Below are 26,093 nucleotides of genomic sequence, written 5' to 3'. Positions count from 1 at the left end.
TGACTGGTCAATAGAGAGGAGTGGAATGAGAGAGCCCTCATCCCCTCAACACCCACTGGTCGATCAGGCTTGTAAAGGGCTCCTGCATCATTACAGGGAGCTATAGGAGCAAGCCAATCCTCTTCTTCTGCCGCCTGAGGATGGAAGAGGAAGAAGGCAGGTACCGGGGGCCTTAGGACCAGAACATACGCAGGGCCCAGGGCCGGGCTACACAACAAGCTGAGTTACCTCAACCTCAAGGCTGACTGATATTACAATAGTTTCTTGAGAGAAAAAAGCTTTTGGCTGACCTTCAAAGTAAGTCACTTGCAAAAAAGAAGTGCGGCAACAATAAAATACTCCTTAGCTGAAATTCAACAGAGCAAATCATCTGAAATGTGGATCAGTTTAGGAAGAAGCTATTTCATGCTTGGCTTTCTTTGAAGAGCACTGTCCTTTATGCAGAAGGATACGAGCAAATATGCAACTTGAGGCCTGCAGTCAAAGATCTGGTTAGTTAAAACTCACAAACCAAGCTCAGCCTTCACACCCCAATATTCTCCACCTGCCCTAGCTGCTGACTCCTGCAGAAGCCAACCAGAAGGGAGAAAGACCCCACCCCATTGCCTCCCCATGAAAGAAAAGAAGGGTTCGATTGTTCTATAAGACTGGTGGGGCTTTCTTCAGGCGTCCAGCTCTCAGGTGAACTTTGCTGTCTCTTTCCCCCCAGAGTTTGGGGAGGAAAATGGAGAAGAAGTTCCTCACCTGTAGAGCAGGATTTTGCCAAAAGTGTCAGCTGCGTCTCGTGCTGCTTGTGGGAAGGGAAAAGACACAGCCTCACCCCCATTTCTTTCCCTTCCCACTGAGTTCTGAAGTGATGCCTGCAAAATCCCAATGGCAGGGAAAGAGAACCACTTCCTTCCTCGAAGAACAGGGAAGAAAGGAGATGGCTTCTGTTCCTCACCTTGGGCTTCTGCAGAAAGTGCCAGCACAGCATCCTGATGCTGCTGCTCCTTCTGCCCAGTTCCAACAAAAAGGGAAATGACCCCTTCCATTTCTCCACAGAGAACGCGGGAGAGCAAGAGAGGGGAAATTTCCCTCCCTTTCCACTGGCCTTTGCAGTGCTGTCAATATTTTCTGCAATATTCCAGTTTGCCAAAGAAAAGTCACCCCTTGTCCGTCCCCCCCAAACCTCCCAATTCAACTTAGAGGAAATCAGGGAAAGCTTTCTTTCCCAGCCTTTAGATAAATGCAGATGAAGAGATAGAAGCAAGGTGCAGCTTCACCTTTCACAAAAGCCCAGCAGAAGGCGGTGGTGTAGTTAGTGGACGCGGGCCACCCCGGGTGCCACACTGAATCTCCAGGTGCAGGGGCAGTATTTCACTGAGCACTCTGTGCAGGGGAGCAACAGCAGGGGAAGGCACTGACGTTCACCCACTGTTTGTGGGGAAATATTCACTGCATTTATTTTCTGGCCATTATTACTATTCGTGTCATGACTATCTTTCGGCCACACCTACTTCACAGGGTTGTCGTGAGGTCAAAAGAAAGGGAAGAACTATGCACACCACCCTGAGCTCCTTAGAAGTGGTATAAAAGTGTGAAAAATATTAACTAAATAACTTTGTCGTATGGGGGGGGGTGTCAAAAATTTATGGGCCCTAGGTCAAATGACCTAGCTATGCCACTGGTAGAAGGGTTAACTGAAGATTCACAAAAACTCAATCCTATCCCACATCGTCCCAGACTATGCAGGGACCCCAGGAGCGTACATGCTGATGCTATGGACTGGGGGCAAGGGGTGAACCAGACAGCCAAGAAGAGGTAAGTAAAGAACTTTTTCACTTAATCAAGGGTCCTAGCTGTGATTTTCCAGCCCAAACCACCCCCTTCCTCTCCTTGGCTCTATGCCAGCTACAGAACTGGTGTGGGTTCAAGGAGACCCACAGACTACCAGAAGGCCTACCAAGATTGCTGCTTACCTCTTGTTGGCCTTCCGATTCCCCCTCCATAGCATTTGGTGGATGCTCCACTGGCACAGCTGCTTGCTATGCAGTGGTGGAGGATAGGATTGGGCTGTTAGTCAAGCAAGTCGCTAGAACATACAAGATCAAATGGGTATCCCTGTTTAACCTTGTTCAGACTTATTTAGTTTGAATGGGTGTCCCTATTTAACCTTGTTCAGTTATAAAGCAGAAAATTTTTAAATTATCATTAGGGGACTGCTCCAACAGTTCACCCACTCCAAGTGAGGTTGATCCAGGAAATACTTTTCTTCATGTCATCATGTAGTCAAATCTAATTGGCTATGCAACATTGTGACATCATCATGTTCACTATATGAAGCCTGATTGTCTAGGATTGCCTATATTGTATTATTATATAGGCTATATAACCATGTTCTGGCATGACAGCCCCCCCCCCCCCGCATCAAACTGGTGGCATATTGAAGCAACAATGTGATGAATAAGTGGGGTGTTAAGAGGAGAAATGGACACTGTTTTTCTTCCATGAGAGCACATCCTTTGCCCTGAAAGTAGCAAAGGAGAAAAAAAAATTTATCATCTGCATACAAAAAACTGGGATAAAATGCTATGCATAGTCTTCAAGTAAGCCACAATCCAACAGCCTACACATAAAATTCTGAAGATTGCCCTCAACTTTTACCAGTCTTGTAAGAAAACTTGTAAAATTTCATCTCTACAAATAGTTCTACTGTATAATAGGAGCCAGATGAGCCATAAAGAAATAATAACAACAACAACAACAACAATTATTTATATACCGCCTTTCTGGTCATCGGATTACTCCTCTGACTTTATTCAAGGCGGTTTACATAGGCAGGCGTTTCTAAATCCCTCAAGGGGATTTTGACAATCATGGAGGTTCTCTCTTTCAAGAACCAGCAACATTTCAGATGGATCTTCCTGGTTTGGTCTCACTTCTGGCCTCCAGTTCTCCCACGCAGGCTGACAAGCAGCTCCATCTCTCACATGGAGGGCAGCCAAGACGCTTCTTGCTCACACCAAGAGCAGGTGGAGTCACTCAGCTCGGCTTGTCAGCTGCTTCAAGGTCTCGCCATTCTCAACCGCCGGTGTCCTCAAACTGGCGACCTTCTGATGTTATCTTTGGACTAACGGAGGCTCTACCCTCTAGACCAGACCTCCTGCCCATAATAACCTGGCAGTTATAACCTGGTTATTCCAGCCCAGAATAACCTGGCAGTGTTACTCACTATCATAGAAGGGAGGGGAAAGGCTTGAACGAATACTTGCACCCACATCAACCTGTCTATGCATTTCTCTACATGCTCTTGCCTCCTGAAGAGAGTGAAATGGTGACTGGAAAAAGGGCCTGCTGGATTAAGGCAGCCTGCTCATGGAATCCTCTCCCCAAAGCAGCTGGCCTGTGCCGCCACTGCTGGTCTTTGCCCTGCACCAAAAAGACTTTATGGGCACAATCCTAAATGGAAGTTGGGCACAGCGCAAGTCCCCTGCGCCAGCCCAAGTGTGTCACAAAACTGCCATAAAGCACTTTTGTGCCACTGAAGGGAGTTAGGCCAGCGCACGGACATGCACTGGCTTCCCTGTGCTACCATGGGTCCATGCTGGCCAAGCTCGTCTGGCACAGGGGTCTGAGGGGGCTTGAGGAGGGTAGGAAGGAGGCATTCTGGGGCAGGGGGAGGGAGGGCAGCGGGCATTCCTGGGGGTGGGTGGGCAGGGACAGGACCCAGCAGTAATGCTAGATCCTGACTCCTATTGCCAGGCAATGCAGAGCACCCTCTGGTTGCTCTGCTGTGCTTGGATCTGTGCCACCTCTTGAGGTGACTCAGATCCGAGAAGACCCATTGGGGCTGCTGCAACGTGACACGGGGTAAGGGGAAGCGTTTCCTGTTGCCCGTGGCCGAGTTGCTTTCAACCCCAAACTTGCGCTGGATACAGCACAGGTCAGCTGGCCTGCCTGTTCCAGCACAAGTTAAGATTGGGCTGCCCATGAATATGCCAAAATCTAATCCTTAATCACACACACATATTCAGGAAGACACATAAACTCAAGCATACAGCCAAAAATTACTTCTTCAGTGTATCTCAAGTAAATGTGACTGCAACAGAAGCAATGTGGAAGCCAACAGTTTCAAGAAGGCCAACTTGGAAAGTTTCTGGACAATGTCAATTGCAGAACAGAATTCCAACTCTTGCATAAAGGAGAGGAAAAAAGTGCTCCTGGTTATGGAGTAGAATTGGAGAAGAAATTCCAGTGTTGGATTTAGATGATGGGCTTCTGGAGTGGGCCTGAATTATCTCATTACTTCAAATTTACTATCTATAGAATGGGAATACTCACTGCCTGTTTCTCAGGATATGGGTAATTATGAATGTGATGAGAGCAGCCAAATGTAACTGCATTCCAGCAGCATTATACCATGTTAAATAAGAAGGGGAAGACTGCAGTGCATTGCAGGACAAACACCATGGTCCCCAACACATTTGTTTGAAAGGCATAGCAGATTCAGACATTACTTGGGGCTTTCTTCGCTCATGGGAATTGCCCCGCTGGAATGCGCAGTGTAACATTACAAGCCCGAAGCTCCAAGATCTAGGCACACTTCAAGTATCAGAATGTGCTTTGGAGACGAGAAATTGCCGTAGCTAAGGTCAGTTACTCACACTTTGCACTGCTCACTGGAATAAACTACTCAAGTGAGTGAAGAAAATGCCCCCAAACATGTACGAGTATATAAACATGTACATGTACATGTAGTATACATACTACACCAAAAGTCATATGGATTTCCATGGAACTTACAACTGTGCTCAGCATCGCAGTCTAACAACCCAATCCTACCTAACTCCCTGTTTGCCAATCCAGACACACCAATAGGGCATGCGCTGCATCCTGCGGGGGAGTTCCCTTGCAGCCTTCTCAAGGAAATATTTGTTCCCTTGCCCCAGGGTAAGCTCTTGCAGCCCTGCTGGGTCTACTCGGACCTAGACCAGCTACTTTGCAGGTGCAAGACCAAGTGGACCGGGGTCAGGATATTGAGGCCACACAGGGGTGATAGGATATTGGTGGTGACGCTGCCGCCGATACCATCCCCTTGCTGGCCATGATCCACTCTCCTCCCCACCCTGAACTCCTCCCCATTCCTCCCTCTCCCTTTTCCCTCCTGCACACAGTTTGGAAAGTATTCATCTAAGCCAGGGGTGTCAAACATAAGGCCTGGGGGTCGGAGGCGGCCTGCGGCCTGTGGAAGCTTTTTATCTGGCCCTCAGGCTCTCAGCTGCTGAGTAGTGCTGAGGTGTGTTACTGTTGAAAGGGCAGCCCACATGAAAACTGGGCTCTTCCATATCTTGAAATTTGATCAAGATTTGCAGATTTTCTCTTCTGTCATTTGCAGTTAATGAGTTCCTAAGTGAGAAACTGTTTATTTTTGGTTATGACCTGTTTAATGACATCACTTCCTGTCTAATGACATCACTTCCGGCCCTTAGCAGGCATCATGAATGCTATTCGGCCCTCGGTATGAAATGAGTTTGACACCCGTGATCTAAGTAGTCAGGCTAAATCAGAGGTTTTTAACCTAGGGAGGCAGTTCACAGCTTCCATAAGATTCTCAAAGGAGTTTGTGACCACAAAAGGTTAAGAACCACTGAAATACACAGAGTGTACTGTGCCCTCAGAAATCAGTTACAATATTTTTTAAAAAGTGTAATATAATGCCGGCCATGTTAAGCCAACTCTGGGACTCTCTTTAGCCTCATGTACTGTTATTTTGATCTCCAATGTGGTGGCGCCAACCCCAAAGCATATTGTGCACAATTGGTTTTCTAGCTGATATTTTGAATGTACATACTTTAAAGTGAGCTAAACTACATTCTTACATTTTCACAGCCAGTTCACGAGCATGGAAAATAAGCAATCAGGCAAACCTCTGCATTTTAGAGGCCTGCATCTCACCACAAATGCTTGTTTCACTTACATGGTCATATATTTCAGATCTTAATGAGAATACACCTGACAAAAGACTTTATAGCGTACTGCTCAATGTTCCATGGTACATTTTGTAAAAACTAATGATGTGTTGATAATGGCATCTGTTTATAGAGTAGAGAGAATTAAATGTCTGCTCAGAAGCACACAGACATTATGTGACTAAACACAACAAAGGACAAAATTAAGTGAGATTTGGAAACTACCAGATATGGCCAACCCACAACCTCCAAAGAAAAATGGTCTGTTTACCTGGAGCATAGCCAGGGCTGGTGGTTGGATACATGTTTGGATTGTAGGTCGGAGCAGCTGTGGGATATCCAGCAGGGTAACCTGAAAAGAGAGAAGGTGGACACTATTTTAGTTGGCAGGAAAATAAACCAACACTTGGTGAGAAGAGACCTGTGAGAGAAGGATGAACTGTACCAACTAGAGGAGCAATGGATGACAGCAAACCAAAGTGGTATGAAAAGATAATCTCGGACAATGTGAGGCCCTTAGCCCCCCTCAAAACGTATTCTTTTGCTTTATATACTGGATTCCCAAAGAGGTTTAGAAAAACACAAACACAAAATAAACTGCAATTATGATTATACTCATCTTCTGAGTAAAACCACAAACTAAAAGACCTGGAGCAGCCCAATTGTGAGCTGGCCAGAGTGTGGGGCTGCTGTGGCGCCAAAAATGGTTGCCACGGTATCCAGCATGCCCCGAGCAGCCGCTGCTGGCTCCTTGGAAGAAGGAGACTTTTGCCCCCGTCCCCTTCCCTTGGGTAAGGGAAGTAGCCCTGCAATGGGGCTGCTTGATTCTGTGGTGGCTCTTGAGCTGTCGCAGAAACGTTGGGCTGTGAGGCACCTCCCCCACCCTGCAACACCTCCTCCCCACTTCTCCCCATGCCCAGACTCACCTCTCCACCACCTGGGTGAGCACCGGGTGGTGGACCACCGGCCTCCCTCCAGCACTGGCCCAGTGTGGGCTTGAGCTGGGCCAGCTCTGGTGCCTGGCCAACGCTAACCCTCGCAAACATGCTTTATGGCCTGTTTGTGATGGTCTGCACCAGCAGTAATGTTTCATCACTTCAAGCCATCATAGCAGTTGCAGTGAGCACTGGCATACCTGGAGAGAGGTTGGGGGGCAAATGTCTCAGAGTGCCACCTGGCGGGGGGGAACTGCCATAACCCCTCCCCCCACCTTTTTTGTTGTTGTTGCCCTTAAGGCCACTTTATAGGGTCTTGGAAGGCCTAAAAAAGTCACTTCCAGTTTTCAGCCAAAACCAGGAAGCGACTTTTTAGGTCTGGGGCTGGGACACGGCAGTCAGGATTGCAAGTGGTGGTGAAACCATGAAAGCCAGGCCAGGCTTTCAGACCTCTGGGCTCAGACCTCTCTTCCAAGCCTGAGGTTTGCACTCTCATAAAGATAAGGAGGTCCTGCACCCAAACCTGTATCCAGTTGACAGTTAACAACAGGATGCAGTTTTCCCTGAAACAAGCATTTGCTATCAGATGGAAGAAACTAGGGAACTCTACACCTCTCCATTCCTTATAACAACTACGAGAGGTGTGTGAACTGGCATCTAGTCCCAGCATCTAGCCACTGAACCAATCACTCAACTCCCACATGGTTCCACAGGGTCTGCCAAATTCCATGGACTTCATGGAAGTCAGAGACAAGGCCATCTGAGACAAAACCATTTTTCCAACAAAGCCTTCTTTTGAAGCTAATTAGAATCTTCTATTTCAATAGTCATTATCACTGTGCTGGAATAAATAACTTTGTTTTCAACCTCTCAATTTCATGAGATCTTGTGTTCTGCTACTAAATTAGGTTAATTAAAAGCTGTTACACAGTTAATGCTGGAGATGCTGAAGATGCACTACTAGCATGTAAAGCCCATGCTGTTGAGGAGGCTGCAGAGCGCGCAGGATTCTGGCAATCAAACGTCTCCCAGCGTGTTATTTATAGAACCAGCAAAGACACATAGAATGCTCCTAAGGGTGTGGCAAAGCCAATGGAAGAAATCCATACTTTGTTTCTCATGCAGATCCCTGGACTGTGAGTTTGGGGGACATACATATTTTTGCCTCTTAAAAGGTAGCTGTATTACCATGACGACTACTTTACTGCAGTTCTTTTAATAGACATCATATCTACTTTCCTTGCCTCTCTAAGGTGATGTCCCCCCTGCAACAGTTCGCAAGTCTCACGATATTACCAAAGGGAAAATGGACATGCATAGGTGTTTAGGATTAGGGTTGATGCAGTTGCATAGGATTAGCCCCTGCAATTCACAGCAGGGATCAGAGAGGAGGCACATCTGGGAGGCTGGGTGTGATATTTATTATTATTTTTATTATTTACAGTATTTATATACTGCTTTTCAATGAAAAGTATATTGCCCTTCCTCCAGGCTGAGGCACACACAGCTGTAGCAGTAGAAGTGCTCCTTCCCCCCTGGCCCTAACACGCTTCCGTGAGGCTTTTTCTCTGAGACACACACACACACACACACACACACACACACACACACACACACACACACACACACACACACACACACACACACACACACACACACACTTTACAACTGACAAGACCACAAAGAGAAATTACAGCCCTGGAAGGAAACAGAAACAGACACTGTGCCTCAGAGATCAGCATGCATGGAAAATAAAGTGTAATTAGTTTGGCAAATGCAGATAAGTGGAAGAGTACCTGTGCTGACACAAAATCAATCCCCCTTTCCCTATATTTGTCTCACCTTTCATTTTTCAAGGACTGCACCAGTTCGTCTTCTAGATCCACCACTGAAAGAAATAGTCCTACAAAGTCTGAATCTCTGCTTTGGAGGCAAGTAAAAGAGAGGTGATGACCTCTCAGTTTCAGCTAGTCTTGAATGAAATGGGGTCTTCTGATCCATTTCAGGCCTGGCTTTGGGAAAGAAACCATCCATGTTGGAAGAGAGATGGAGGCAGTGCAATCCTGTTTATTCTCCTCCACCTCTTAGCAGCTCTCAGCACTATCAAGTAAAGTATCTTTCTGCATCAATTTGTCAGCTACTATTTTGCAGTGACCCTAATCCTTCTTGGAGGGCCATACCCAGAAGATGTTGACAGGCCATTTTAGCCCTGTCCCAGGGCTTTGGGTTTATGGGGTCCATCAGGTTTCTATATCCCCTGGGGGCTGGGGATAAGAATAGGCCCTCCGTTTGGCTGTACTTGTCGTAAGAGGCGACTAAACAGCCACCGGGTAGATGGGACTCGTTAGCCTGGGAAGGCGGCTCATCTGGGAGAAGGAAAACTCTGATCCCAAACCTCCACTGCCTTGTGGCTACATCCAGTTATGGAAAAGGCTTCAGGAGTCAACCTCGAGGCAAAATCCGGAGCCGGAGTCCCTGAGGCAGTTCATGGCTGAACACAGTCACGTTCTGGCAACTCCTGCAACGCCGCTGGAACCAACCGTATTGGCCTCTGCCTTTCCATTGGCCCATTTCAGCAACGTGGAGAGGGGGGATTTGCTGCATGGGAAACAGTCTATCCTCCATATCTACTTTACCCAGGCTTCGTGCACTGGAGAGGACACTCTGTTCCAGAACCAACATTCAGAGCGCGAAACCATAGTCTTCCGAGACTGAAGGATGCCAACAACCAGCTCTCTATTTTACCACACATACTGTTTAAAATCTACATGAAACTGCTGGAAGAAATCATCTAGAGGTTTGGGCTATAGTGTGATAAATATGTGAATGACACCCAACTTCACCACTCGTGTCTACCAATTAGTCCCAGGGAAGTGGTGGATAAACTTAACCAGTATTGGAGGAAGTTCTGATCTGGATGAGGGCAAACAAGAGAAAACTAATTCAGACAAAACTGAGATCTGTATTGCTTGTTGGAAAGCCTGTTAATCTGGTTTACTATCCAAAGTTGATGGGACTGCACTCCCCAAGATGTGCTCTTCAACATATCACTGACCTTGGATGCCCAAGTGACGGCAGTAGCCAGAAATGCCTTTTATCCATTCCAAGTGATTCATCAGCTATGGCCTTAGATGCACACAGAGCATATCAAACATGCTTTACACCAGCTGAGCTGTCTGTTTCTGGGCTTGATTCAAGGTGCTGCTTATAATCCCAACCCGCCCCAGAGAGCTCAGAATCCATCAGCATATACGTGAAATATGTGCTGGGGGACAAAACCTTGTAGCTTGTTAGGGCGCGATCCTAACCCACCTTCCAGCACTGACATAAGGGCAATGAAACTTATGGGTAAGGAAACAAACATTGCCATACCTTGAGGAGGCCTCTGTGACTGCTTCCCGACTGCAGGATGCAGCACATGCCCCACTGGCACAGCTACGCCAGTGCTGGAAAGTGGGTTAGGACTGCGCTCTTAGTGTTTTTTGCAAACATTGAAGAAACATTAGCCTGTAACCATTTTGTTAGCCTGTAACACAGCTAACTCCCTGCGAACTGCCACAATCCAGGATCTTGAATTAGACCTTCATGAAAAATATTTGCCTATTAGTCATTAACCTTTGAAGACTTAACAACACAAACACAAACAAAAACAAAAACTCAAATCAAGGTGACTTCTATCAATGTTTTATCTGTCAACATGAAACCTGCTTTCATCTCCCTGTAAGGACAACATCCTTTTGAAGAAAGTGAAAACAGAGGCAGCGAATGCAGCATTTTAAAGTTAGAGCAAATAATGAACCCATCATGTCGGGTGATTCTCCTTCCTCTCCTGAAGTCATGTTCTGGTTCTCATTAGCCTGAGAGGTACAGCCAGAGAATGCATGGAAATAGATGGTCAGGCAGAGCAATCAAGATCAGCATGTTGACAATTTGCTTCGTTTTCACTTCCACCACTTGCCCCTCAATTCTTCTGGCTTGATCATTTTCCCTGTGTGTAGTAACAGCTATTATGTACAGCCAGAGATCAGGGTGACCAGATGACCTTTTTTCCAGGACATGTCCTCTTTTTTAGCCTTGTGTCCTGGAAAAGAATGTAAATGTCCTCCGTTTCCTTGTGAGCACACAGCTCATAGTCTTCTTGTAATTAATAAGTTATATGTAGTTTTAAATTTAACAATAAGGGCTCAATCCTAGCCCCTTATGTAAGTGCTTTCCAGCACGGACAAAAGGGCAATGCAGCTCTGAGGTAAGGGAACAAACATTCCCTTACTTTGAGGAGCCTCTGTGAGTGACACCCAACTGCAGGATGCAGCACATGTCCCATTGGCACCGCTATGCCAGTGCTGGAAACAACTGACATAAGGGGTTAGGATTGCTCCCTAAGAGCACAATCCTAACCCACTTTCCAGCACTGGCATAGCGGTGCCAGTGGGGCATGTGCTGCATCCTGCAGATGGGGGACAGTCACAGAGGCCCCCTCAAGGTAAGGCAATGTTTGTTCCCTTACCTCGGAGTTGCATTGCCCTTATGTCAGTGCTGGAAAGTAGGTTAGGATTGCACCCTAAGTCATATAATGTTGGCTTTCTATTTATTCAGCTGACTTCAGGCCTCTTCCCTCAGCCTGTTTATATTTTCTACCTCCCCTTTCCCCTTTTGTTTAGTTCCTTTTCTTTTGGGCATTTAATAAACAAGCTACATTTTGACTCTTTCTTTGTCTAGCCCATGTTAACAGGTAATTCAGTGAATTGTCACATCTGATCAACCTGCGAATGCCACTATGGTTTTGATTACACAGGCCTACACACATTTTGCAGTCTTAAAGGTTAGACCTATTCTTGGGTATATTTGGGGTGCTGAATCCAAAAAGAGCATGGTTTTGCCCGATTGGCTCTAGTTTTGGGGGAAACGACACAGCCATCTTATATACTGATTTAGCATATATGATTGAATCAGCAAGCAGGTGCCTTCTGAAAAATTGTTTCAAATAGAAGTTTATTACGCACCTCCTTGATATGGAAAGCAAACTGCTGATTCAGGGTTCAACTTGCTGGTATACTGACTGTAACAAAAACTGCAAAAGCTGGAGTCACATCATCTTATGACTGCTCTTCAAGTATTTTAGGTCTAATTTTACAAAAAAATTCCTTTGCTATGTACAGCAATTTGTGAACTTTATTTTCTTTGCTGAAAAGTAGGATATATATTTTTCATAATTACCATAATCATCTTCACCACCATCGCCAGGTCAGAGCAATCCTCCAGCACAGGGAAGAACAACATAGTGGTCCAGCCAGCCAAAAGAAGCAGCTAAAATGCAGACCTCTAGAACACAGACACGACCATCACTATCCTCCTTCAAGGATGAGACACAGCACATTGTGGCAGGTATTCCCTCCTCTTGACACAGCTCAATTGTAATATAACAGTCTGTTCTAGTGAAAATGTCATGCAACTGCTATTTAGCAATGCAATGCACCAGTCTAGCAGACTGTAGGAGACAGCCCATGCCCCCTGAAGTCGCAAGCAGCTGCCAATCTGGCAGAGGAAATGTGACTGTATTCTTAGCTTGCCAAAACTTTTGTAGACAAAACCAACAATGATCAAACACCATAACTGTGCATCAGGAGTGGGCTGGCCATGGTCTCCATGCAGGAATGTTTAAGAATCACCCTTGACTTTTAGATACTTAATTTCTGCAGTCTAATTAACTTCAGACTATCCATATGTTATTTTGGATGCTTCTGGACTTATACCAGCAAAGCAAATTGCTCTTAAATCCATTTGCTTTCGACAAATACAAAAGCAAATGGAGCATGCACAGAATATTAGCAGAACCAGTTTCAGAGTGTTAAAAAGGCTTAATGCTTCTCTCATGGGTCTCTGAGCCAGATTCAAAATGATGCTTCAGGGAAATTGGGAATTCACAGCATCTCAACTGACAAACCCACACAGCTGGGTCTGCAAAAGAATCTGGCACAAATAATGTCTACTTTCACGGGCTGGGAAAGTAGAAAAGCCTTTTTCAAAAGGAGATAAGAACCATTTCAGCCTCAGCAGGTGGTTTCCTGGAGACATTAAATGGTCATATCCTGACAGCAATCCATGTAATCCCAAGTAGTATTAAAATGCCAAGATAAAGGACTGATAGTTTGGTACAGGCGTGCTCCTGTATCTGTGGATACAAGGCGATACCTGGTCCCACCCTCCAGAGGCAAAGGGACCCAGGGAAGCTTCAGAGGCCTCCTAATACCTTCTAAGGTATTAAACACTTCCAGTTTTATGAAAAAAGAGAAGTGACTTCTTTCCATTGTAAAGCTCAATCTGAGCCCAGCAGAGGCCATGGACAGATGGAGAGCTGGACTCAGATGACCCTCTGGAGCAAAGGGGAGCAGGGCACAGCCCTGATCCGTGGATGAGTGAATCCACGGACATGGGATACGGGGCCCTTCTGTACTCTGATCCCCTTGTACTTGAAAGCTTGAATTAAAAACAAAACCAAATGAAAACATTAACTTAGGCTCCTTCTGCTTTTGGCTTTTTACTGTGCACCTCCCAAGGCCTTACTAGCCTCAGCAGGATGAGGTCCCTGCATCGATGGGATATATGGCAAGTGCTCAGGAGCTATTTGGGGGATCCTCTAGCATGGTTTGGAGCCAAAAGTACAAGTGCTCAAACCAATAAACTGGGCAAATTTTCTTTTATCCTAATATGCACAACAGGCACTAAGGAAACATCAACTTTGTACTCCTTCCCCGTCCACTGACTGTGTAAAGACTTCTAAGGGGGACAAATCAAACAAGCTATGATGACTCTACCTGACACACAGGAGGCAGGTTATATTTGATCTATAATCATGGGCAATGATAGGTTCTGTTTAGGAATATTTCCTTACAGAAGTTATTAGATTACACTCTTTCTCTGAGGCTTTGGAGCTTGCCCAATGTGGGCAAAAATGCTCTTTAGGGAGACACCTTCCAGGTGGAAAAGCCCTCCCTAAAGAGATTCACTAGGACAGTCAGGAACCTTCAGAAGGTTAGTGAAGACCTCCTTGGGTAGACCACAATAATCTCTTGGATCGTGAGATTTTATTTTGGCTATTACTGAGCTGAGCTAGTGAGTGCATTTTTAAAAAAATGCTTATTTAAATTATTTATATACTGCTTTTTAACAAAAGAAATTCTCAAAGTGGTTTACATAACCAAAAAAATGAAGGAATGTTTCCCTGTCCCAAACGACAATTATTGTGCAACTCTAGATTTTCTTACTACAGTAGTTTTAAACAGTACTACCATGTTGTAGGCAGCAGCCAATAGACCTGTTTCCACTCTCTCCCCTGCCCCCGATTAATGCAGGGGCCACTACCAGGGCCCAATAACAGTAACAATAATGGTATTTATATACCGCCTTTCTGGTCATCGGATTACTCCTCTGACTTTATTCAAGGCAGTACGCATAGGCAGGCTATCTCTAAACCCCTGAGGGGATTTTTACAGTAACAGAAAGGTTCTATCTTCCAAGAACCGCACAACATTTCAGATGGCTCTTTCACGGTCTGGTATCACTTCCGGCCCCCATTTGCCTCCCACGCTGGCTGACAAGCAGCTCCTTCGCTCACACCAATGAGCAGCTGGAATAACTCAGCTCATCAGCTGCTTCAAAGTTTCGCCATTTACAGAGCTGCCGGTGGCCTCAAACTGGCAACCTTCAGATGTTATCTTCAGGTTAACGGAGGCTCTACCCTCTAGACCAGACCTCCTGCCCAAGTGCAACTGGCTGGTGGGGGAGAGGCACCAGTGCCCCCATAGGGTCTAGCACAAATATTTCTACTCTGCACACAGCAAGTTGGAATTGTTCTTAGACAACAGCCTCTGAGCTAAGTTGGGTCAAGGGTCAAGCCTGGAAGCAACCCAGGGCATCAACCAAGGGTTGCCAGTAGGATATTATGGGGAGGGGGACTGTGCCACAGAAGGGCCTGGGGTGCACATGTGTTCACTTTGTCCTCGGGCCTGGTGCCTAGCCACCCCTGCCCCTCTTCCTGCTAAAAGTTTAAAAGTTGCCTCTGCCCTCTTAGCAGGGTAAGTCATGCTGTATTTGAATGCATGCCAGTTGTTAGCCCAGTCCAGTTGTTGCAAGGTATTAAAAAGCAAGACTCAGTACTCAAGGGTGATCGTGTGCAAGCTTTATTTCGTTGCCAGCAACGGGCACCTCATGGGACTAATGTCCAAAGCATTGAGAACAAGTATCAATGTTAACCAGACTCTTTATAACATTCTGGGTTCTTTGTTTGAAGATTAGACCTTCCCATTGGCTGAAGTTTGACATCATAGATGGGGCTAATTCTTAATAGGCTGTAGATAGCCTTAGAGACACTTGATAGGTGAGCTTCAAGTTACAGGTTTCCAAATAAGGTAAAATTAAACACAATAACAACAACAACAACAACTCAGTATTTATATACCGCCTTTCTGGTCATCAGATTACTCCTATGACTTTATTCAAGGCGGTTTACATAGGCAGGTATATCTAACTCTCTCAAGGGGATTTTTACAATCATAGAGGTTCTCCCTTTCAAGAACCAACATTTCAGATGGATCTTCCTGGTTTGGTCTCACTTCTGGCTTCCAGTTCTCCCAGGCAAGCTGACAAGCAGCTCCATCTCTCACATGGATGGCAGCCAAGACGCTTCTTGCTCACACCAAGAGCAGGTAGAATCACTCAGCTTGGCTTGTCAGCTGCTTCAAGGTCACACCAATCTCAGCCGTTCAGGGAGCTGCCGGTGTCCTCGAACTGGCGACCTTCTGATGTTTATCTTCAGGCTAATGGAGGCTCTACCCTCTGGAGCAGGGGTGCCCAAACCCCGGCCCTGGGGCCACTTGCGGCCCTCGAGGCCTCTCAATGCGGCCCTTAGGGAGCCCCCAGTCTCCAATGGGCCTCTGGCCCTCAGGAGATTTGTTGGAGCCCACACTGGCCCACACAACTGCTCTCAGCATGAGTGCGACTGTTTGACCTCTCACATGAGCTGTGGGATGAGGGCTGCTTCCACTGTTTCTTGTTTCACATCCGTGATGCAGCAGCAGCAGCAAAGGAAAGGCCAGCCTTTTATAGGCCTTGAGCTACTGCAAGACCTTCATTCATTCATATAAGTTCATCTGTTTTAGCAAAACACTGTGGGGCCCTCTGCCAACCTCTGCGAGGCAAAGTCCTTCAAACTTCCTTTAACTGTGTCCCTAAAATTATTTCTATATGACTATTGTGACCAGTTACCTATTAAGGGGTATAGTGGTGTGTGTCTTTGCCAAGAAGTGACCTCTCCCTTTTAGTGGTTGCCTAGCACCCTCTAAAGTATAAGGTTTCAGCCAACTTCTTATGATTCTCTTAAACTTTTCAAGTAACTTTTGGTCCCCAATGGTTTGCCTCTAATTCTATTGCAATTCAAACAAAGAGACTAAAAGCAGAAGTTTCTTAATTCTCAAGGATGCTCTTGCTTATCTAATTAAAATGTGTACTGTCTTCTAAATTTGTCTCTTGCAGGGTTAGCTAGCTAGATGCTATATTAGTTTGCCAAGAAGCATTGCCAACTGATAAGCCAGCAGCTAAAACTTACTTCTAATGACTACAATTGTTACATATATGTTTTCTCAGCGTTGTCCTTGGCGAGTCACGTACTTCTGCCAATGATGAAGCCTATCTATCTTTGCCTTAGATACGACTCCCTTTTCCAAATTCCAGAGTGTATAGCACAGCCTTTGAAGCCCTAAGGTCTCAGCTTCTGTGAAACTAGCAAAACAGCTTTTGAAAAGGAGTCTTCCAAGCAGCTTTTTCTGTGAGACTAACTATGCTTTTTCTAAATAAAAACAGCCTTTCTATTCTATATGCCTTTATGCTTTAGCAGTGTGGCTTTTAAGCTTTTGCCCCCATGGCATATTACCCTGGTTATTCTGTCACCTTCTATCACAGTGGAACAGAAATGGTGGGGGCTCTCTCATAATGGCTGCAGCAAAGAGTGCTGGGCAAACCTCCACTCACTCTAGTACAGGCACCTGCTCTTCTACCTCTCTCCAGCCTCCCATTTCAGATTGCTGATCTTTTCTGAAAACGTGCGCAAACAGAATTCGACAATTGCCTTGCTCACCTTGACCCACTGATACAGCGCAGAAGAGAAATACAGAACAAAACAATTAAGGATTATCAACCCCCTGAGATGCACCAAAATTATGACACACGGCAGATTAGCTGCACAAATCCATTTTAAGCAGTTCTGAAAATAGCAAAAACTTGACATTACTTGGGGACAAAAAGAACACAAACGCTTGGGTTATAAATAAAAATTGGTTTGAATTTTCCAAATTTTATGTGAACTTATCCCAATTTGAAACTTAGATGATAAAACAGGGAATTTCATTGGCATGAAGGAGAGAAGGGCTCCAAGGGTGGTTTTTAAAGGCCACAAGATGAGGTTATAGCAAAGAAAACCTGAACATACACGTATGATCTATCCACCCCCTCTGAAAACCACATCACAGACTGCAGGAACCTCCAAGTCACCACCACAGTGAATTAGGCCAAGTATCTACAGGACATATGACAAGCAACAAACCAGAGAGGCTAGAGCTCAGTGATGGAGGACCTGCTTTGCATGCAGAAAGTCCCTGGTGCAGTCCCAGAGAGCATCTCCAGGTAGGCCTGGGAATGATCCTTTTCTGTTTGAACATCTGGAGAGTCACTGCTTCTCCATAATGTAATCCATAAAGTTGTTGCTCTCAGGAGAAAAAGCACAAGCCATGAAGTATAAAAGGAAAGCTATGGAGACACCACTTTTAGATAAAACTTCATCAAGGCATATGTCTCAAGGCAGCAGAAGCCATAACAAACCACACTTCTGCAAATGTTTTTTTTTTAAATCCACTCTTTCAGTGACCAATTTCTTTTGAGCTGCATTTATTCAGAGAGTTGCAAAGTATGTAAGAATCAAAAATCAAAAGCCACATATATTACATCAGAACATTGACATCATCACTTAACTGCTGGGCTCAAGTCCTTTCAACGACTAGAAGAACAAATACAATTCCCAATCCGAAACATACTGGTCACCATACAGAACCCCACAAATGCAATGAAGCTGAACAAGAAAACAAAAATAAAACACCAAAACACAAACAACCCTTTTCCCAATTAGCACAGTACCAATTGTGTTGCTGACCCAGATCCATTTCTACCAGCAAAATAAGGCTCAGAAACAAAATCTTTGCGGATGGGAGGTTTAGCAGGCTAGTCCCTGCCTTCCCACTGAAACCAGCAAGCTACTCAGGGGGTAGTGTTCCGAGTTGTGAACTCTCACAGAACTGCTTGATCTTGAGACATGCCCGCTATCATCTCAAGGTACGTACAGTGCACCAGCAAGAGGGGACAATGCTCTAAGAAGTTCTCATTGGAGAAGGAATTGCTGGGAGAAATACCTCATTATCCATTGAAGGGAGACCACAGTCTGTGGCTAGGAATCATCTATGTCTTCAGCAGAGACTATCTCAGAAGGGTCGCCCACGTTAGCTCCTCTTGAGTGGTCTGGAAGGGAGGTTCTTTGCAAGCTAGGCCTCCCTCTCCAGGTCATGAACTTCTAGGCACCAGCCCTTGCTGGGCCAAAACACCACAAAGGCCTTTTTAGTTTAGGAACACAATGCAGAGACCAAGGGAATGAACAGTTTGAGGACCATAAACGCTCTAGATGGTGGTCCTTGCACCACCCAGATACACACCCAGGACTGGCCCTCCTTCTGTTTCACAGGCAGTGCACGTCATCGGGAAAGGTAATTATTCAGTAGCCTATTTTCATGTGTCTTTCCTTCCTCTAAATTCTTGCATGCAGCATTTTAATTGCTTTCCTTACATCTCTAGCATAATCTCTTTTCCCTGTTGTTGCAAGGATTATGGCTGAATAAGACAAGGCTATATTTTATTAATATGGAAATCAGAAATCAAATTTCAGGTGAAATTTGGAAACTGTTCCCAGACTGCCTTCTTCTCTCCTCCCCTTCCCAATCCTTCAGGAGATTAAAAAGCTTAGAAAGTAAGACCTGAACAGGGCAGCTTGAAGTTCAGTATGCTTTGCTGGTGAAGGCATGTACCCATGATGTTCTGGATAGTAAGGTGCAACCAAAAAATAATCTGATGTGGGCTCAAGTTCTGATTACATACCAAGTAAGTACTTTGGTTTCAGAAAACTCATCAAATGGAATAGACTGGCTGCAGGGAATCGTATGCATCCTCAGCACCACTGCTTTTCAGCATAAGACCTTCAGCAGTTCCTACAGAGCTGGCCTTACAATTCTGCATTCAAAGTTCTTGTTCTTTACTCCCTCTGACACACACTGCCCAATCCAACTTAACTCACTGCGCACCAATGCAGTATCATTAGCCCTGGAGACAGGGCTAAGCAGCGAGGTGGCCAAATTTGCGCATGACTCCAAACTTTTCCGAGTGGTAAAGACAAGAAGATATTGTGAATAGCTCCAGAAGGATCTCTCCAAACTGAGAGACTGGGCAGCAAAATGGTAGATGTGTTTCAGTGTAAGTAAGTGTAAAGTCATGCACATTGGGGCAAAGAATCCAAACTTTACATATAGGCTAATGGGTTCTGAGCTGTCTGTGATGGATCAGGAGAGTAATCTTGGAGTACTGGTGGAAAGCTTGATAAAAGTGTAGATCCAATGTGCAGCAGCAATGAAGAAGGCTAATTCCATGCTTAGGATCATTAGGAAAGGTATTGAGAATAAGATGACTAATATTATTATGCCGTTGTACAAATCAATGGTAAGGCCACACCTGGAGTATTATGCCCAGTTCTGGTCGCCGCATCTCAAAAAGGATATTGTGAAAACAGAAAAGGTACACAAGAGAGCGACCAAAACGATGACTGGGCTGGGGCTCCTCCCTGACGAGGGAAGGCTACAACATTTGGGGCTCTTCAGTCTAGAAAAGAGGCGCCTGAGGGAGGACACGATTGAGACATACAAAATTATGCAGGGGGTGGACAGAATGGATAGAGGGATGCTCTTTACATTCTCACATAACCACAGAACCGGGAGACATCCACTATAATTGAGTATTGGGAGAATTAGGACAGACAAAAGAAAATATTTTTTTACTCAGCGTGTGGCTGGTCTGTGGAACTCCTTGCCACAGCATGTGGTGATGGCATACAAAATTATGCAGGGGGTGGATAGAGTGGCTAGAGAGATGCTCTTTTCCCTCTCACATAACACCTAAACCTGGGGACATCCACTAAAATTGAGTGTTGGGAGACTTAGAACAGACAAAAGAAAATATTTCACTTCTGAAGGTGGGAGACATGGGTTAAAGATCTTAAAACATGATCCCACAGGAAGACTATTTAGGGACAATAAAGTTTATTATTAATTATTATTATTATTATTATTAAGACCAGAATCCAGAATGAAGCTCTTCCAAGATGTTATTGGAGTTCATAGACTGCTGTAGTTGGGTCAACAACAACAACAACAACAACAGTATTTATATACCGCTTTTCAACAAAAAGTTCACAAAGCGGTTTACAGAGAAAATCAAATATCTAATGGCTCCCTGTCCCAAAAGGGCTCACAATCTAAAAAGATGCAACACCAGCAGATAGCCACTAGAAAAGACACTGCTGGGGTGAGGTGGGCCAGTTGCTCTCCCCCTGCTAAATAAAAGAGGAGCACCCACTTGAAAAAGTGCCTCTTAACCAGTTAGCAGGGGTCACTATAGCATTCATCTCCAGGAGGTAATTGAAAGCAATCCTGGAGACTAGGGGTAGGGAGGGACTTCTAAGGTCCTGGTAGCATTATCTTCTGTAAGTTTTTATGTTGATATTGCTGTAATTTATTGGAAATTGTTTATGTCAAAAAAGGTTAAATGAATGAACAAAACCTTCTGAATTGTTTTTGCATTGTTGACTCACACAGTCCCCAATATGGAGACTGCTCATTGCAAAGGGTTCATATTGAGCTCCGAGTATGACTGAGGGCTACAATACATAGAGTGAAAGTAGCAAGACAAACAATTAAAACAAGTGGAGGGCACCAGGATGCAGGTTGTGCCTGTTGTCTTGGGTGCTACCTGGGGCATTTGGTGGCCCACTGTGAGATACAGAAAGCTGGACTAGATGGGCCTTTGACCTGATCCAGCGAGGCTCTTCTTATGTTCTTATGTCTTCATATACATCATTCAGGGAAAGGGGCACCTGGGAGAAGGCAGGCTGAGCAAGGGGAGTAGTGCCTAGTGGTTAGTGTGCGCGCACACATCTTCCTGCTCCCAACCAGAAGCTGAATGAGAAGTGGTGACATCTGCAACTTCCCCTGCTCCAGAGGAAATGATCTTGTTAAACACTGCCTTATCTGGTATGTCTGATCCACAGAAGCTTTGAAACGTTAATCTAAGCACTCATGCTGCATGGGAAATTGAAGGAGGTAAGTGGTGAGCCATTCTGTTCTCTATAGCTCTTTGAGGACAGAGAAGCTGCAAGATTCCTGGCTGCAATGCCAGCTAGCTTAGGTATGACTGACAAAAGGAGGGCACACTCTCTCATCAAAAACAAAACAGACAACCCCATACACATTGTCTGCACTTTGTATTTTTGATGGAATGGACATTCTGGAGCAATGCCCATCATTTATATTCAGATACCACCCTCTTCCTGGTCTTTGAGGGTGCCTTAGTATGGGTGACAATCAAAACCGGGTAATGAATCTGTTATGCAACTAACCAGTGTGATCTTCTCAAATGTGAAAGGGAGGAACTCAGGGAAAGAAGGTCCCAGGTTCATTCCCCCACATTTCCATTGAAACCATCTTCACTAGCACAGCTGAGAGCAATTTTTACATTAGACCTTGGAGAGCATTTTCCAATTAGAGTGGACAAAAACTGGGCTAGAGGGACCAACAGGTCAACTCAGTATAGCATAAAGCACATTCATATGGCCACCATGTCACTGTAAAACCAAGCCAAGAAGTCCAGAGAGCAAATAGCAAAGATGTCCATATAGTTGCTGTTCTGGCATCTGCATGGCTTCATCATCTTTTGCCTCCCTGCTTTAGAATGCAAAGTGGGGTCATACCTGTACTTTCTGCTACATCTCAAAACAGCAGGAGGCAGTACAGACATGGCTCAACTCACAAACAGGGAAACACAGAGAAGGGTAAAAGGCCAAAAGGCACAGAGAGTGAAAATAGCTTTATGTAGGCTTAATTTGGTAACTTTCATAGTTCCCAGGCAAACAAGCCCAACATAATGCCTGTGCCAAGACAAAGAATTGCAAGAGCAAGTCACAAGTTATACTGTTTCCTTGGGTTTTTATTTTTAAATGTGTCTTCTGGCACCCAAGGAGTTTACAGTGACAGGTCAGAAAACATAGTTCACACACCATTACTTATACGGCTAGGAGATGGGGGGGGCAGAAGCAGCCAGGCTATACTAGAACCGTGTTGGCAACCTTCAGTCTCGAAAGACTATGGTATCGCGCTCTGAAAGGTGGTTCTGGAACAGCGTCTAGTGTGGCTGAAAAGGCCAATTCAGGAGTGACGATCTCTTCCACGCTGGGAGCAAGTGCAGTCTGTCCCTGGCCTGTCTCCCTGGCTATGGGCCTTACTTCTTTGCCTCAGACTGTTGGCCAAGTGTCTCTCCAAACTGGGAAAGGCCATGCTGCACAGCCTGCCTCCAAGCGGGCCGCTCAGAGGTCAGGGTTTCCCACTTGTTGAGGTCCATTCCAAAGGCCTTCAGATCCCTCTTGTTGATGTCCTTGTATCGCAGCTGTGGTCTACCTGTAGGGCGCTTTCCTTGCACGAGTTCTCCACAGAGGAGATCCTTTGGGATCCGACCATCATCCATTCTCACGACATGATCAAGCCAACGCAGGCGTCTCTGTTTCAGCAGTGAGTACATGCTAGGGATTCCAGCACGTTCCAGGACTGTGTTGTTTGGAACATTGTCCTGCCAGGTGATGCTGATGAATACCTCCTTCAACCTTGGTCTTTGCCCACAGAAGGGGATTTATACAGGTGCAACCTTTCGGTCATGTTGTGAGAATGGATGATGGCCGGATCCCAAAGGATCTCCTCTATAGAGAACTCATGCAAGGAAAGCGCCCTACAGGTAGACCACAGCTGCGATACAAGGACATCTGCAAGAGGGATCTGAAGGCCTTAGGAGTGGACCTCAACAAGTGGGAAACCCTGGCCTCTGAGCGGCCTGCTTGGAGGCAGTCTGTGCAGCATGACCTTTCCAAGTTTGAAGAGACACTTGGCCAACAGACTGAGGCTAAGAGGCAAAGAAGGAAGGCCCATAGCCAGGGAGACAGACCAGGGACAGACTGCACTTGCTCCCAGCGTGGAAGAGATTGTCACTCCTGAATTGGCCTTTTCAGCCACACTAGACGCTGTTCCAGAACCACCTTTCAGAGCGCGTTACCATAGTCTTTCGAGACTGAAGGTTGCCAACTGGTAACTTTTTTACACACAGATTTTTTATCTGTGGATTTATCTCAATGCTGGTGTCTCACTGTTTCAAGGCAGCCCAAAACACTGCAAAAATGCTGTGCCTTGCACAGGCACAGAAGTAGCCCTGGAGCCATGGAAGAGGCTCTGGAAGAATGGGTGTAGCAAAGAGGAGCTCTCTCTCTCTCTCTCTCTCTCTCTCACACACACACACACACACACACACACACACACACAGAGTAGAACCAGATTGCCGAATTCCCACCTCCTTCAGATTGAGATGCTGCAGGCTCTCTGTGCTCCAGCCTACACAAGCAAAACAGCCCAGTAAGCAGTCTTCTGAGCAAACCCAAGCATGAGATTTAGGCTACAATCCTCTCCACACTTTCCTCAGAGTAAGCCCCATTGACTAGAATGAGACTTACTTCTGAGTAGACATGCAGAGGTTTGGGCTCTGAGGTTGCAGTCTTCCCCACACTTTCCTAGGAGTAAACCCCATTGACTAGAATGCGTCTTACTTCTGAGTAGGCAGGCATAGTTCTAGGTGGTAAGGCTGCAATCCTCCCCACACTTTCCTGGGACTAAGCCCCATTGACTAGAATGGTGCTTGCTTCTGAGTAGAATGCATAGGACTGGACTCGTAAAAGCTCAGCATCCCGTCTGCAAAACAAGCAGGGACAGCTGGCAACAGGGGAGGGCTGAGTGCAGGAGCTGGACATGGTGAGGAGGGAGGTGATTGAGAACCACTGCCTTACATTTTTTCCATCCCCAAGTGTCAGACTGTAGCGCTATTTGCTTAACTGTACACAAATTGTGTAACTTCTTGCAATTTGTGTAAAATCGTGTTTCTGGTTTATTTGGCACAATGCTTTTTTCCCCAATCGCGGAAGACCAGAGAACGAAACCCTTGTGCTTAAAAAGGGTCCAACTGTACACTTACTGTTTGTAAGCAAAACAGCCTCAATGAGATGTCTTGTTTTTCACATTCTATAGTTTTTTATGAAAATGCTACCAAATATCTGAGGCATTCTTTTTATCTGAATCAGTATTCTATGATTAAATTTAGTAGATGTGACATTTCATTAAGTTGCTCAACCTTAAGCAGATTGAATAATTAATTCTGAAGGATGGCAGAACTTAAGAGGAAAAAATTAATACTGCAATTTTTATTCATCTCATTCTGAGAGATTATTTCAGTGCTTGCAATATATCAGTGTCTCACAGCTTGGTCTTTGATGAATTTATAAAGAATCTGACCTTATCAATCAGGAGAGGTTAACAGCTAGTAAATGTTGATAGATAACCAAGAGCACATGGCTGAACCTTTATCACCCTTTTTGTACAAAGCTGAAAATGAAAGCAGAAAGAACTCTATTTAGCTCAAAAGGCTTCCAATATCTTCTTATTCTACCTGGATCTCTCCCTTCCATTCTTTCTGTTAAGACATCAGTTTCTGCTATTTCATAAACTTTATCTATTAAATTTTCTCTAATTGGAGGGTCTATAGATTTCCACATTTGTGCATACAATATTTTTGCCGCTGTGCTAATAAGGTGTTTCTTGTGTTGCTCTTTAATTTCTGATGTCACATTTAGGAGGAATATTTCCAGTTTGAATGGTATTACACAATCCAATACTTCTTTTAACATTTTATGCATCATTTTCCAGTATTTCTTTGCTTTTTCACATGTCTATCACATATGGTAAAAAGTTCCCTCAATCTCTTTACATTTCCAACACTTGTTTGATAAACCCAAGTACATTTTTGCTATTTTTTCTGGAGTTAAATGCCATCCATAAAACATTTTATATAAATTCTCTTTAAAAGATACTGCTTTAGTTATCTTAATATTTGCGTTCCAAATTTGTTTCCACTTGTCAATTGGTATACGAGTATTATACCCCAAATTTTTTGCCCAGAGCACCATTGAGTCTTTAACTATCTCATCCTCCATTCTCATCTCAAGGAGAAAGTTGTAAATTTTAAAAATATATTTTCCCTCATCTATCAAAAATATTTTATCAAAAGTTATATCTTCTTCACAGAGACCTATTTTTTGGTCTTCTCATATTCTTGTTCTTATTTGCAATTCATTCCACCAGTCCAGAGTTATTCCTTTCTCTTCTAACTCATTTTTACTTAGGAACTCTCCTTTAGTATTTAGCAACTCACTGTATGATCTGTTTCGATCTTTTTTAATCCAATTTGGATTAGTTGCAATTTTGAGTGGTTTTATCCATCTGGGTAGTTTAGAATATATTTTATATTTTATCTGTTCCCATATTCAAATTAATGATCTTCTTAAAAGTCTGTTCCAAAGCAAAGTAAAGGCATGGCTAAGAACCAAACACCCACTGCCTCCATGGCACACATGAAGATTTGCTATGCTGATAGAGCCAGTTCATATTGCTTGCTCACTGCTGATTTGGTTAAGCCCTATATCGTCCTGCTAAGTGAGGAGGTATAAACCCCCTCAGACAACCTATTAGAACGAATCAGTTACTCTGAAAAATCTTAATGTCTATTTTAGAGTGAAATTACTTTGTTGTAAGGTTGAGTGCTGCCACCATTTTTTTTCATTAATGACTGATGAGGCACGGAGGAGGCAGACTGCTCTAACACTGCACAAAGCAACGCCTGGTCACTCAAATAACATTCTAAGCACATACCACAAGAAATTGCTTTTCTGATTTTTGTATGAACATAATTTCTGCAGCTGTAC

At 44.8% G+C, this 26,093-nt stretch overlaps 1 protein-coding gene across 6 annotated transcripts in view; it reads right to left on the bottom strand.

The window, feature by feature from the left end:
- Nucleotides 1-26,093, bottom strand: part of FAM168A (family with sequence similarity 168 member A) — a 148,514-nt gene that overhangs the window by 31,886 nt on the left and 90,535 nt on the right. For all 6 annotated transcript variants that reach the window (XM_066620004.1, XM_066620003.1, XM_066620005.1 and 3 more), the window contains one exon: nt 6,223-6,303. In XM_066620004.1, coding sequence (XP_066476101.1) covers nt 6,223-6,303 — 81 coding nt within the window. The remainder of the gene's footprint in view (nt 1-6,222; nt 6,304-26,093) is intronic.

The sequence above is a fragment of the Tiliqua scincoides genome, chromosome 3 (genome assembly GCF_035046505.1).
Source record: "Tiliqua scincoides isolate rTilSci1 chromosome 3, rTilSci1.hap2, whole genome shotgun sequence".
NCBI classification, from domain to species: Eukaryota; Metazoa; Chordata; class Lepidosauria; order Squamata; family Scincidae; genus Tiliqua; species Tiliqua scincoides.
Note: the sequence above shows the minus strand (reverse complement) of the source record. Positions and strands in the feature narration are given on the sequence as shown.